Raw genomic sequence first — 14,167 nt, forward strand, 5'->3', positions numbered from 1 at the left:
GGGCCGTTTTCAGGCTGACGGGTGACTGAAGCTCCCAACCGCTCCTTTTCTTCTTCTTCTTCTTTTTTTTTTATTCTGGGCCAGCTTTAGCTCTGAGGCCTCGGCTGCTGAAAACAGGTTTCTGGCCTTTATTTACCATCTGTATTTGATACAATGTTGCGGTCCGGCTGGCTGAAGCCCGGCTGAGTAAAGCAGGTTTCTGGGGTTTTTTTAGCTTCTATATTTGCAACATAGTTGCTTAGAGTTGCAGCTGAGAGGCCAGCAAGTCAGGTGGGGAACGTTGGAGTCCTCCATCACTGAAGCAAGGAAGCCTCCCTATTCGCATCAGCTGCCTGGCTGCCGGCCGCCATCTTGGCTGTCAGTTAATTTGCATATCTCCCTGATTAGCCAATGGGAAGGGTAGCGGTCGTACGCCAATTACCATCTTTCTCTTTTATTAGATAGGATGCTGAAGGATATTTTTTAAGAAGAGGAAGAAGAAGAAAAAGGTAAAGATAAAAATTATGAAGAACAAAGTGACAACAAATACATATCTATCGACAAGTGAATCTAAAAATCAAGTGAATAAAAAATATGATGAACAGAATAAACTGGTGAATATAATAGAATCAGGAGCATAGGAAGGGAGTGGACTGACAAATCTCAGGGGGAAGAGGGTTGGGGGCTGCGGGAAGAGACTGGACAAAAATCGTACACCTATGGATGAGGACAGTGGTGGGGGGTGGTGTAAGGGCATGCAGTGGGGTGGGAACCAGGTGGAGGGAGCTTTGGGGGGAAAAAGAGGAACAACTCTAATAATCTGCACAATAAAGATTTATTTAAAAAATAAAAAAATGGCCCTGACCGGTTTGGCTCAGTGGCTAGAGCGTCGGTCTGCGGACTGAAGGGTCCCGGGTTCGATTCTGGTCAAGGGGATGTACCTGGGTTGCGGACACGTCCCCAGTAGGGGGTGTGCAGGAGATAGCTGATCAATGTTTCTAACTCTCTATTCCTCTCCCTTCCTCTCTGTGAAAAATCAATAAAATATATATAAAAAATAAAAAAATAAAAAAATAAAAAAAATGAAATAAAGAATGACATAGCACAAATAACGAACACATTGGAAGGAATACACAGCAGATTAGGGTAAGCTGAGGATCGAATCAGTGAATGAGAAGTCAAGGTTGAAAAAAAAATCACTCAACAAGAAAAAATAATTAAAAAACAGGAGGACAGCTTAAGGGAGCTATGGGATAACATGAAACATAACTATTCAAAGCAGGTGTGCCAGAAGAGGCAGAAAGGGAGAAAGAGATAGAGAACATGTTTGAACAAATAATGAAAGAAAATTTCCCTAACTTAGAAAAGGAAAAAGTCACACAAATTGAGGAGGCAAAGAGTTCCAAACAAGAACCTAACAGGACCACACCCATATACATCATAATTAAAATGCCAAAAATTACAGACAAAGAGGGAATCTTAAAGGCAGCAAGAGAAAAGCAAACTGTTACCTACAAAGGAGTTCCAATAAAGCTGACATCTGATTTCTCATTAGAAACTCTACAGGCCAGCCCTAACTGATTTGGCTCAGTGGATAGAGCGTCAGCCTGTAGACTGAAGGGTCCCGGGTTCGATTCTGGTCAAGGGCATGTACCTTGGTCACAGGCTCCATCCCCCGTAGGGGGTGTGCAGGAGGCAGCTGATCAATGATTCTCTCTCATTGATGTTTCTATCTCTCTATACCAGTGGTTCTCAACCTTCCTAATGCCCCGACCCTTTAATACAGTTCCTCATGTTGTGGTGACCCCCAACCATAAAATTATTTTCGTTGCTACTTCATAACTGTAATTTTGCTACTGTTATGAATCATAATGTAAATATCTGATATGCAGGATGTATTTAGGCGACCCCTGTGAAAGGGTCGTTCGACCCCCAAAGGGGTTGCGACCCACAGGATGAGAACCGCTGCTCTATACTCTCCCTTTCTTTCTACAAAATTAATTTAAAAATATTCAAAAAGAAAGAAAGAAAGAAACTCTATAGGCCAGAAGGGAATGGCCACAATGTACTCAAGGTAATGGAAAGCAAGGATCTGAAACCAAGATTACCAGATCCAGCATGGCTTTTATTCAAAATACGGAACAAAAAACAGCTAAAGGAGTACATCACTGCCAAGCCAGCATTACAAGAAATGCTAAAGGGACGGCAGTAATGATAAAAAGAAACAGAGAGAGAAACCTTGGCATACAGAATCAAAAGGCACTGGGTAGCTAAATGGATACAAAAACACGACCCAACTATATGCTGTCTACAAGAGACCCACCTCAGAACAAAAGACTCACACAGGATGAGAATGAAGGGATGGAAAAAAATGTCCATATAAATTGAAAAGAAAAAAAGCTGTGGCAGTAATACTCATATCTGATAAAATAGACTTCAAAATGAAGGCCATCACAAGAGACAACAAAGGTCACTACATAATACTAAAGGGATCAATCCAACCAGAGGCTATAACCCTAGTAAACATATATGCACCCAATACAGGAGCACCTAAATATATTTTAAAAACTTCCAGAGAACTTTAAGGGAGAGATCAATAAAAATACAGTCATACTAAGGGGCTTTAACACTCTGCTCATTTCCCTGCATAGATCTTCCAGACAAAAAATTAACAAGGAAACCGGTACTCTACAGGACGCATTGGATCAGATGGATTTAACTGACATTTATAGAACATTTCACTCCAAAGCTGCAGAATATACATTCTTCTCAAGTGCACATGGGTCATTCACAAAGATAGACCACATGTTAGGACACATGGAGACTAAACAGCATGTTATTAAACAATGAATGGGTTACCAATGAAATCAAGAAAGAACTCAAAAACTTCCTGGAAACAAATGAAAATGAACACAACAACCCAAAGTCTCTGGGACACAGCAAAAGCAATCCTGAGTTCATAGCACTACAGGCCTACCTAAAAAAAACATTACAACTTAAACAATTAGAAAGAGAACAAGAAAAGCCCAGAGTAAGCAGAAATAATTGACATAGAGACTAAAAAAAGATACCAAAAAATCAATTAAAGCAAGAGCTCATTCTTTGAAAGGATAAACAAAATTAATGAATCATTAGCCAGACTCATCACGAAACAAACAGAGAGAACCCAAATAAATAAAATCAGAAACAAAAGTAACCACTGACACCACAGAAATACAAATGAATTTAAGAAAATACTATGAACAATTATATGCCAACAAGCTGCACATGTGGATGAAATGGACAAATTCCTAGAAAAATACAAGCTCCCAAAATTGAATCAGGAAGAATCAGAAAAACTGAATAGGCCAATAACAACTGATGAAATAGAGCAGTAATAAAAGAAAATCCCAGCAAACAAAAGCCCAGGTCAAGACAGCTTCACAGGGAGTTTTACCAGACATTCAAAGAACTAACACCTATACTCTTCAAACTATTCCAAAAAATCCAAGAGGAAGGAACACTGCCAAGCTCTTTTTATGAGGCCAGCATTGCCCTAATTCCAAAACCAGATAAAGATACTACAAAGAAAGAGAATTAGAGGCCAGTATCCCTGATGAACATAGATGCTAAAATCCTCAACAAAATATTAGCAAATCGCATCTTAGCAATATAGTAAAAAGGTCATACACCATGACCAAGTGGGATTTATTCCAGGGATGCAAGGCTGGTACAATATTCACAAATCAATAAACATGATACATCACACAAACAAATTGAAAGACAAAAACCTCATGATCATATCAATAGATGCAGAAAAAACATTCAACAAAATCCAACACCCATCTATACTAATAAAGAGTTAATATGCTAATGGTCGATACGCCATAAAAGTAACGACCAGGACATTAGCATATTAGCTGGGGCGCTGCTCCAGAGACAGGATGGAAGTGGGGAGGCACCAGAGGAGGTGGGACCATCCCGTGCCAGGGAGGGCAGGGGTGAGAGCGCAGAGTGCCCCCCTCACCAGTCCTTCACCACCCATCACTCACACTCTGAGTGCCCCACAGCCCACCTGCCAGGGGAAAAAGCACAGCGCAGCAGGTGGGAGGCTTCCACGCGCTCCTCCAGTGCCATGATGGGGCGGAGCCCCCGCGTTGTTCCGGAGACAGGGCAGAAGCAGGGAGACACCCAGAGAAGGTGGGACAAGTCCTAGGCGACTCGAGGGACTGAGGGCGGGGCCTGAAGCAGCCAGAGAAGGCCAGAGGGTTTGGGGACTGGGCCAGGTGTGCTGGAGCTCTGCGTGGACAGGTTCAGGTGTCAAGGAAGGGTGGCACCATGTGATTTCAAATCACACACTGGGTTCCTAGTTTTTTATAAAAACTCTCAGCAAAGTGGGAATAGAGGGAGCATATCTCAACATGATAAAGGCCATATATGACAAACCTACAGCAAACATACTCAGTGGGCAAAAACTAGAACCATTTCCCCTAAGAACAGGAACAAGACAGGGATGTCGGCTTTCACCACTCTTATTCAACACTAGAGACGCAGTGCATGAAATTCGTGCATGGGTAGGGTTCCTAGGCCTGGCCGGCAATCAGGGCCGATTGGGGCCTTCTGGCTGCCAGCTGGGCCTTCCCTTCCCCAGCTGCCAGCTGCCAGCCGGGCCTCCCATCCCTGGCTGCTGGCTGCCGGCCAGAGCCTTCCTTCATTCTGCGCCACTCCCTGGTGGTCAGTGCACATCATAGCGAGCGATTGAACTCCAGTCTCCCAGTCGAACTCCTGAGGGAACGCTTTGCATATCAGACTTTTATATATATAGAAGATAGTACTGGAAGTCGTAGCCACAGCGATCAGACAAGAAGAAGAAATAAAAGGCAGGAAGTAAAACTGTCATTATTTGCACATGGCATGATATTGCACATAGAAAACCCTAAAGATTCCACTGAAAAACTATTAGATTTAATAAATGAATTTAGCAATGTAGCAGGATACAAAATCAACACCCAAAAACAGATGTTTATTTTTGGGGTTTGTTTTTTTAAAATATATTTTTATTGATTTCAAAGAGGAAGGGAGAGGGAGAGAGAGATAGAAACATCAATGATGAGAGAGAATCATTGATTGGCTGCCTCCTGCATGCCCCCCACTGGGGATATGCCCGCAACCTGGGCACATGCCCTGACTAGAAATCAAACCAGTGACCTCTTGGTTCCTGGGTCGACACTCAACCACTGAGCCACATCCAGCTGGGCTATCTGGGTTTTTTTATACACCAATAATGAATTCTCAGAAAGAGAAACTAAATGAACAATACCATTTACGATTGCAACAAAAAAGTTAAAATACTTAGGAATAAACTGAACCAAGGAAGCAAAAGACCTGTTCTTGGAAAACTACAGGACATTGAAAAAAGAGATAGAAGAAGAAATAAACAAGTGGAAGAATTACCATGTTCATGGACTGGTAGAATTAACATCATTAAAATGTCCATACTACCCAAAGCAATCTACAGAGTCAATGTAATCCCTATTAAAATTCCAACAGCATATTTCACAGATCTAGAATACTCCAAAATTTATATGGAAACAAAAAAGTCCCTGAATAATCGCAGCAATCTTGAAAAATAAAAACAAAGTTGGAGGAATCACAATACCAGATATCAAGTTATACTACAAAGCCACCATAATCAAAACAGCTTGGTACTGGCACAAGAATAGGATTAGAGATCAATGGAACAGAACAGAGACCCCGAAATCTACCCAAGCCATTATACTCAATTAATATTTATTAACGGAGGCAAGAGCATACAATGGAGTCAAGACAGTCTCTTCAATAAATGGCACTGGGAAAATTGAACAGATACATGCAAAAAAATGAAACTAGACCACCAACTTACACTATACACAAAAATACACTCAAAATGGATAAAAGACTTAAATGTAAGTCAGGAAACCATAAAAACCCTAGAAGAAACCATAGGCAGCAACATTTCAGACATCTCTTGTAACAAAATGTTTACGGATACATCTCCTAGGGCAAAGAAAACTAAGAAGAAAATAAACAAATGGGACTACATCAAAATAGTAGTCTTCTGCACAGCAAAAGAAACCATCAACAAGACAAAAAGAGAGCCCAGTGTATGAGAGAACATATTTGGCAATGGAACATCTGATAAAGGGTTAATATCCAAAATATATAAGGAACTCATACAACTTAACAAAAGGAAGACAAACAATCCAATTAAAAAATGGGCAAAGGACCTAAATAGACACTTCTCCAAAGTGGACATATACATGGCCAAGAGACATATGAAAAAGTACTCAAAATCACTGATCATCAGAGAGATGCAAATTAAAACAATGAGGCATCAGCTCACCCCTGTAGGAATGGCTACTACCATCAATAAATCAACAAATGACAAGTTCTGGTGAGGATGTGGATAAAAGAGAACCCTAGCATACTGCTGGTGGGAATGCAAGACTGGTGCAGCCATTATGGAAAACAGTATGGCGTTTGCTCAAAAAATTAAATATGGAACTGCCATTTGACCCAGTAATCCCACTTCTAGGAACATATCTTAAGAAACCCAAAATACCTATCAGAAAAAAAATGTATGTACCCCTATGTTCATAGCAGCACAATTTACAATAGCTAAGATCTGGAAACAGCCCAAGTGCCCATCAGTAGATGAGTGGATAAAAAAGCTGTGATACATTTATACCATGGAATACTATGCAGCCGTAAAAGAGAAGAATACCCTACCCTTTAAGCATGGAGGGACCTGGAGAGTATCATGCTAAGTGAAATAAGTCAGTCAGAGAAAGACAAGCATCACATGAACCTAAGGAACAAAATAAACTGATGAACAGAGCAGATTCAGAGACTTGGAAGCATGGAACAGAGTGCGAAATCTTGGAGGAAAGGCAGGGGTAGATGGTGGGTGGGTAGGTGACAGGTAATCAACCAAGGAGTTTGTATGCATATATGCATGGCCCATAGACACAGACGATGGGCTAGTGAGGGCTCGGCGTGGTGTTGGGGGTGACCTGTAGGAGGCCAATGGGGAGAAAAGGGAACATATGTAATACTTTCAAAGATAAAGAATTATTTTTTAAAAAAAGGAAAATAACATCAAATGGAATTTTGATCTATACAAAGGACTAAAAATAGTAACACTAGGGTTCAGCAGATACGATTTTTTTCTTAGTATGGAAGATTCTTTCGATGATAATTTTTTTTAAATAAATTTTTTATTGATTTCAGAGAGAAACAGACAGGGAGAGAGAGATAGAAACATCAATGATGAGAGAGAATCATTGATCGGCTGCCTCCTCCATGCCCCCTCCTGCAGATCAAGCCTGCAACCCAGGTATGTGCCCTTAACCGGAACTGAACCCAGGACCCTTCAGTGCGCAGGCCAATGCTCTATCCATTAAGCCAAACAATCCAGGGCTTGAAGATAATTTTTAAAATAGTTGACTATTTAAGCAAAAAATAATAACAATGTATGGTGGAGTTTATAAGACATCTACTTATATAAAAACCCTGGGTGATGTTCATCACAACCAGAACCGCCGCGACCAAGCAGAAGGAAGTCAGTCCTGCAGGGGTTGTCTTGGTAATGGCTGCACCCTTCCCCGAGCTGTTTCCTGGAGCTGTTTCCTGTAAGGGTGGGGTTTGAGGCAGGAACCCACCCTGGGAGCATGCAGGCATATCTTTCTAAAGTGTGCCGCACCAGCACAGCCAAGGGTGAACCTGAGTGGGGGCAGCTGAAAGGCTTAGAAAAGACAGACAAGAGAATGAAAGCCAGGTCTCGGTGGGACGCTGCTTCTCTGAGAGTCAGCGACCACGCCCACAGCCATGCCTTTATTTTATACCAGATGCTACGAGGCAAAGTAAGGGCGTGACCAAGATGTTTACAACATTCTCCTGGGTTTCAATCCTACTCAACTACATGCATCTGAACTCTATCAAGCCTATATCACTCAGGCACATGGGGCCACATGTTCGGACCATAGGTTCAAGCTTACAACTACAGCTGTTGGCTATAATTGTGCTGAGAGGGCCCTGCCCTCCAAGCTGAGACTTGCACGTGGCAATGAGAGGACTGTGCCCTCTCATCAGTCCAAGGCTTGAACCTGTCCAAAACACTGTAGCGGCTCCCCACAATAAAGTTTTAATTCTGTTTCTTTGTTACTAATGTTGTGGCCCCACCCCATAACAAGGAAACAATTTCCAGAGGAAGAGGCCAAGGAATCAGGATTTTAAAAAGATTCCCAGGTGATTCTAATGTGCAGCCAAGGTTGAGAACCACTGCTATAGATAATATTAAAAATATATCTAAACGTGCAAGTCTTTGTCCAAAAAATGAGCATGTTCAAAAATTTAATGAAGAAAATTTGGATATACTCAATGGAGATTGTCACACATATTTCAGTGATGATTCCATTGATTCCAGAGATGATGCTGAAAAGGAAAATTTTCCCATCGAATTTCTTAATAGTATTACTCCTTCGGGAATGCCATGTCATAAATTAAAATTGAAAGTGGGTACAATCATCATGCTATTGCGAAATCTCAATAGTAAATGGGGTCTTTGTAATGGTACCAGATTTATTATCAAAAGATTACGACCTAACATTATTGAAGCTAAAGTATTAACAGAATCTGCAGAGGGAGAGGTTGTTCTGATTCCAAGAATTGATTTATCCCCATCTGACACTGGCCTCCCATTTAAATTGATTCAACGACGGTTTCCTGTGATGCCAGCATTTGTGATGACTATTAATAAATCACAAGGACAAACTCTAGACAAAGTAGGCATATTCCTACCTGAACTCGTTTTTGCACATGGTCAGTTATATGTTGCTTTCTTTCGAATTTGAAGAGCACGTAACATTAAAGTTAAAGTTCTAAGTACTTCATCACAAGGGAAATTAGTCAAGCACTCTGAAAGTGTTTTCACTCTTAATGTGGTGTACAGGGAGATATTAGAATAAGTTTAATCACTTTATCAGTCATTGTTTGCATCACTGTTGTTTTTATATCATGTTTTTGTTGTTTTCATATCATGTTTTTGTCGTTTTTATTTCATGCCTCTGTTGTTATATCCTTTTGTAACTGTTATTTATTAATAAATTTATATATTATTTTCATACACATTTTACTAATTTCCTTTCATCTCTCACACTTCTATTATAGAGAAAGGGCAAATAGCAATATTAAAATATCTCTGCTAATTAATTCCCTTTTTAAAAAAATATATTTTACTGATTTTTTACAGAGAGGAAGGGAGGATAGAGAGTTAGAAACATCGATGAGAGTGAAACATCCATCAACTGCCTCCTGCACACTCCCCACTGGGGATGTGCCCGCAACCAAGGTACATGCCGTTGACCGGAATCGAACCTGGGACCCTTGAGTCTGCAGGCTGATGCTCTATCCACTGAGCCAAACCGATTAGGGCAATTAATTCCCTTTTAATGTGCACGAATTTCGTGCACCGGGCTACTAGTGTGTAAATAAAATGTATGACCACAATAGCATACAGGCCAGGAGGGGCAAATAGAACCTTATGATCTAAGGTTCTTTGAGTCCATGAGAAGTGGCATACTTCAAAAGTTAACGTTATACACTATAAACCCAAAGCAGGGATCAGGAAACATTTTTTGTAAAGGGCCAGATAAATATTTTAGGCTGTGTGGAACATGTGTTCTCTCTTACCTACTACTCTCTTACCCCTGCTCTGCTGGGGTGATGCAAGGCAGCCACTGCCAAATGGAAATGCTTGAGCAAGGCTGTATTTCAACAGAATTTTATGTATGGGAGCCTGAAATTGGAATTTCATATGATTTTCACTATTAACAAAATATTCCTTTTATTTTTCAACCATTGAAAAATGTAAAAACTATTCTTAGCTCATAATCACATAAAAGCAAGTGACTGGCTAGATTCTGCCTGGAGGCCAGAGTCTGCCAGCCCTGTCTTTCAGAGCAATCACTAAAATGATAAAACAAAGAGTTAGAACTAATAAGCCAACAAAGAAAAACAAGGGGAAAAAAATGTACTCATTCCAAAAGAAGGAAGATAAGAGGAACAGAAAAACAAAGAAGAAATAAGTAGAAAACTAATAAGCTTATCTAATAAAAGAGAAACATGCAAATTGACCATATCTTTGCTACACTCACAAGCCACGCCCACCAGCCAATCAGAGCGACTATATGCAAATTAACCCAACCAAGATGGCGGCTGGCAGCCATGGAGCTGGAGCAAGCAGGAGGCTTGGTTGCCCCGGCAATGGAGGAAGCCAAGCTTCCCGCCTGCCCTGGCTGGCTGTCGGCTCCGCTCAAGGCAACAAAGTTTCAATTATAGAAGACAAATAAACCCCAGATACCTGCTTACAGCCAGCCTCCACTGGGAGCTTGGGTGGTTGGGGGCTTGGCCAGCCTGCAAACAGCCATCAGCCCCTCACCCAGGCTGGCCAGGCACTCCAGCGGGGACCCCCATCCTGAAGGGGGTGCGGCCAGTCTGAAAACGGCCCTCAACCCCTCACCCAAGATGACCAGGCACCCCAGCAGGACCCCCACTCTGATCCGGGACACCCTTCAGGGCAAACCAGCTGACTCCCACATGTGCATCAGGCCTCTATCCTATATAATAAAAGGGTAATATGCAAGTTGACCCTAACAGCAGAACGACTGGGAATGACTGGTCACTATGACACACACTGACCACCAGGGAGCAGATGCTCAATGCAGAAGCTTCCCCCTGGTGATCAGTGCACTCCCACAGGGGGAGCTCTGCTCAGCCACAAGCCAGGCTGATGGCTGCCAGTACAGCGGTGGTGGTGGGAGCCTCTCCCGCTTCCTCAGCAGCGCTAAGGATGTCCGACGGCAGCTTAGGCCTGCTCCCCACTGATAAGTGGACATCCCCTGAGGGCTCCTGGGCTGCCAGAGGGATGTCTGACTGCCAGCTTAGGCCCAATCCCCCAGGGAGCGGGCCTAAGACAGCAGGTAGACATCTCCTGAGGGGTCCCAGACTGGGAGAGGGCACAGGCTGGGCTGAGGGACCCCCCTCCCCCCCGCCAAGTGCACAAATTTTTGTGCACTGGGCCTCTAGTAACAATATAATAAACTTAAACATAGCTACTTCCATAAGTAAATGTAAATTATCTAAACATTAAAATTAAAAGGCAGACACTGCCCAGCCTGCCTGGCTCAGGGTTGAGTGTGGACTTATGAACCAAGAGGTCACGGTTCCATTCCTGGTCAAGGTATATACCTGGGTTGACAGCTCAATTCCCAGTGTGGGATATGCAGGAGGCAGCAGATCAATGATTCTCTCTCATCACTGATGTTTCTATCTCTCTCTCTTCTCTCTCTTCCTCTCTGAAATCAATAAAAGTATATTTTTTTAAATCTAATCTAAGAATAGACAAAGATTGAAATTGACCGTACCTTTGCTATGCCTCCCGTGGCTAATCAGTGATATATGCAAATTAACCGCCAACAAAGATGGCAGCTAATGTGCATACTGCAGGCAGATCCTGCTGTGCCGCCCCAACGCAGGATTCGGGCCTGCCGTGTCTTGGGCGGGGCGGGCAGGGTGGGCGGGGCGAGCAGCAGCGTGATCCGTGAGAGGGCACAGGTTGGGCTGAGGGACCCCCCTTCCCTGCCAGTGCACAAGTTTTGTGCATGGGCCTTCTAGTTAATAAATAAAAGGCAGACATTGTCACATTAACTTAAAAAAAAGCAAAACCAAACTATATGCTGTCTATAAGAAACTCTTTAAATATAAATATTTAAAAATAGGTTAAGAATAAAAGGATGGCCCTGGCTGGGTTGGTAGGTTGGTTGGAATGTCGTCTGGTACACCAAAAGGTTACAGGTTCAATTCCCAGTCAGGGCACATACCTAGGTTTTGGGTTTGATCCCAGTCCAGGCGCATATGGGAGGCAACTGATAGATGTTTCTCTCTCTTTCTTTCTCCCTTCCTCTCTCTCTCAAATCAATTTCCTTGGGTGAGGATTTTAAAAAGTAAAAATAAAAATATCAAAGGGTGGAATAAGGGCTAACACCAGTCAGTCAAAAGAAAGCAGGAGGGAGTATTTTTTAATAAAATATATGTTTATTGATTTCAGAGAGGAAGGGAGAAGGGGAGAGAGAAACATCAATTTTGAGAGAAAATCATTGATTGGCTGTCTCTTGTGTGCCCCACTCTGGGGATCAAACCCGAAACCCAGGCATGTGCCCTGACTGAGCCACACCAGCTGGGCAGGAGGGAGTATTTTAATATCAAAGTAGATTTCAGAGCAAGGAATAGAGAGGGTTATTTCATAATGAGAAAGAGATCAATGAATCAAGAGGACAGAATTATAAACATTTGTGCCCTTGATAATAGTGTCCAATTACAAGAAGCAAGACCTGATAGAACTACAAGGAGAAATAGACAAATCCACAATTCTTATGAGAGATTTCAATAAGTTTCTCTCAATAATTGATAGAACAACTAGACAACAATCATCATCCAGGACATAGTGGAATGGAACACTATACCCAACAACAGCAGAATATACATTCTTTTCAAGTGCACACAATATTCTGAACCATAAAGCAAGTCTTAAAAATTTAAAAGGATTCAAGTCATACAAAGTCTATTACCAGTCTCCAATAGAATTAAATTAAAAATCAATAAAAGAAAGGTATCTGGAAGTCTTCCAAATATCTGGAAACTAAATAGCATACTTCTCAATAATCCACTGACCAAAGAAAAAATCAAAAGAGAAATTATAAAGTATATTGAATTTAATAAAAGTCAAAACACAACATATCAGAATTTGTGAGATACTGTTAAAGCGGTGCTTGAGGAAATTTACAGCACACAGCACCTATAATAGAGAAGAAGAAAGGTCTGAAATCAATGACCTCCTTAAGAAACTAGAAAAATAAAAATAAATCAAACCCAAAGTAAGGGGGAAAAGGAAACAAAGTCAGAACAGAGATCAATAAAATAGAAAGCCAAAGAAATGAGAAAAGTAATGAAGACAACTGGGTTCTTTGACAGAAGATCAATGTTTATTGAGTGCCACCTATGGGTCAGGTTCTGTTCAGTCGCTAAGGATATGGCAGAAAACAACACACAAAAACCCCAGGTACAATCCCTCACTGGGGCCTTTCCAACATTGTTTTTTTCTTTTGTTCTACCCTTTTACCAGGAATGCCCTCCCCAGATAATCTGCTTTTCTCATTATCCTGCTTTATTTTTCCCAAAGAACTTACTATACGCTGGCATTCCATTTTTCTGTCTTTTTCATTTTTTGTCTTTCTTTTCTTTTCTCTCTCTTACTTTGTGTCTTTCTGTGCCTTTTTCCTCTCTCCCTCTTTTTTTCTTCCTATACAAATTTTCTCTTTGAATGTGAGATGTGAAGATTAGTGCTCAGAAGGTGGAACCTTAATCAAAGGTCAAGTAATTATTTCGGAAATCAAGGTTTAATGCTCATATATCAGGAGCTAAGAATCAAAAATCATAAATATTTGTGGAGGTTAGAGGTCAGGAGGTACCTGCCTGAGCTACTAATAAAGGTCTCAGGCTGGGGTCAGGAAGATCAAATCTAGTTTTGGGATCACTGGAAAGGCATGTGGAATTCTGAGAACCAGTGTTCAATAAAGGAGGTCAGAAATTATGGGTTAGGATCATTTGGGTAGGAAACTGACTTTATAAAAGACTAGGACTTGTGGGTTAGAGGTCAGGAAGTCAAGCATCAGAAGTCAGATTTAGAAGCGAGGGCAGCCTAAGATTCACTCACGTGTCCCCATCCTCGGTTACGTAGCCGAAGACCAGGGGCGCCCACGACAGCCCCGGGCCCAGCTCCGCGCCCAATCCCGGTCCTCCGGGGGCTGCTGCATCTGGACCCAGAGAGCCCAGGCCACTGTCGCACCACTCGTCGGCATCCGCAGCTTTCCCCAAGCACGCGACCCCGGCCATGGCCCCCCAAGTCTCAGGGGCCCCGTGGCCCCGGGCCAGTCGCTGGGCTCTGCCTGGAGCTCTGGCGCTTCCGCCCTGCCGGGAATTCCCCAACACTCCCCCCTGATCCATCCAATCAGAGTAGGCCAAATCGCTCACGCTCCGCCCCCATATCACTTCATGGCCAATCAGAGTTTTCATGTAGACTACGCTCTCTACCGGTTCCCACATTTTCCAGGCG

General features: G+C 42.3%; 1 protein-coding gene across 2 annotated transcripts in view; it reads right to left on the bottom strand.

Annotated features, from left to right (window-relative positions):
* Positions 1 to 14,049, bottom strand: part of NFKBIB (NFKB inhibitor beta) — a 34,401-nt gene extending 20,352 nt beyond the window's left edge. The window contains exon 1 of one of the 2 annotated variants that reach the window (XM_059666629.1): positions 13,769 to 14,049. In XM_059666629.1, the coding sequence (XP_059522612.1) occupies positions 13,769 to 13,947 (179 nt within the window). In that variant the 5' untranslated portion in view covers positions 13,948 to 14,049. The remainder of the gene's footprint in view (positions 1 to 13,768) is intronic. The other variant, XM_059666631.1, reaches the window with a different exon arrangement.
* Positions 14,050 to 14,167: the final 118 nt, after the last annotated feature.

Source organism: Myotis daubentonii, chromosome 15 (genome assembly GCF_963259705.1).
Source record: "Myotis daubentonii chromosome 15, mMyoDau2.1, whole genome shotgun sequence".
Lineage (NCBI taxonomy): Eukaryota > Metazoa > Chordata > Mammalia > Chiroptera > Vespertilionidae > Myotis > Myotis daubentonii.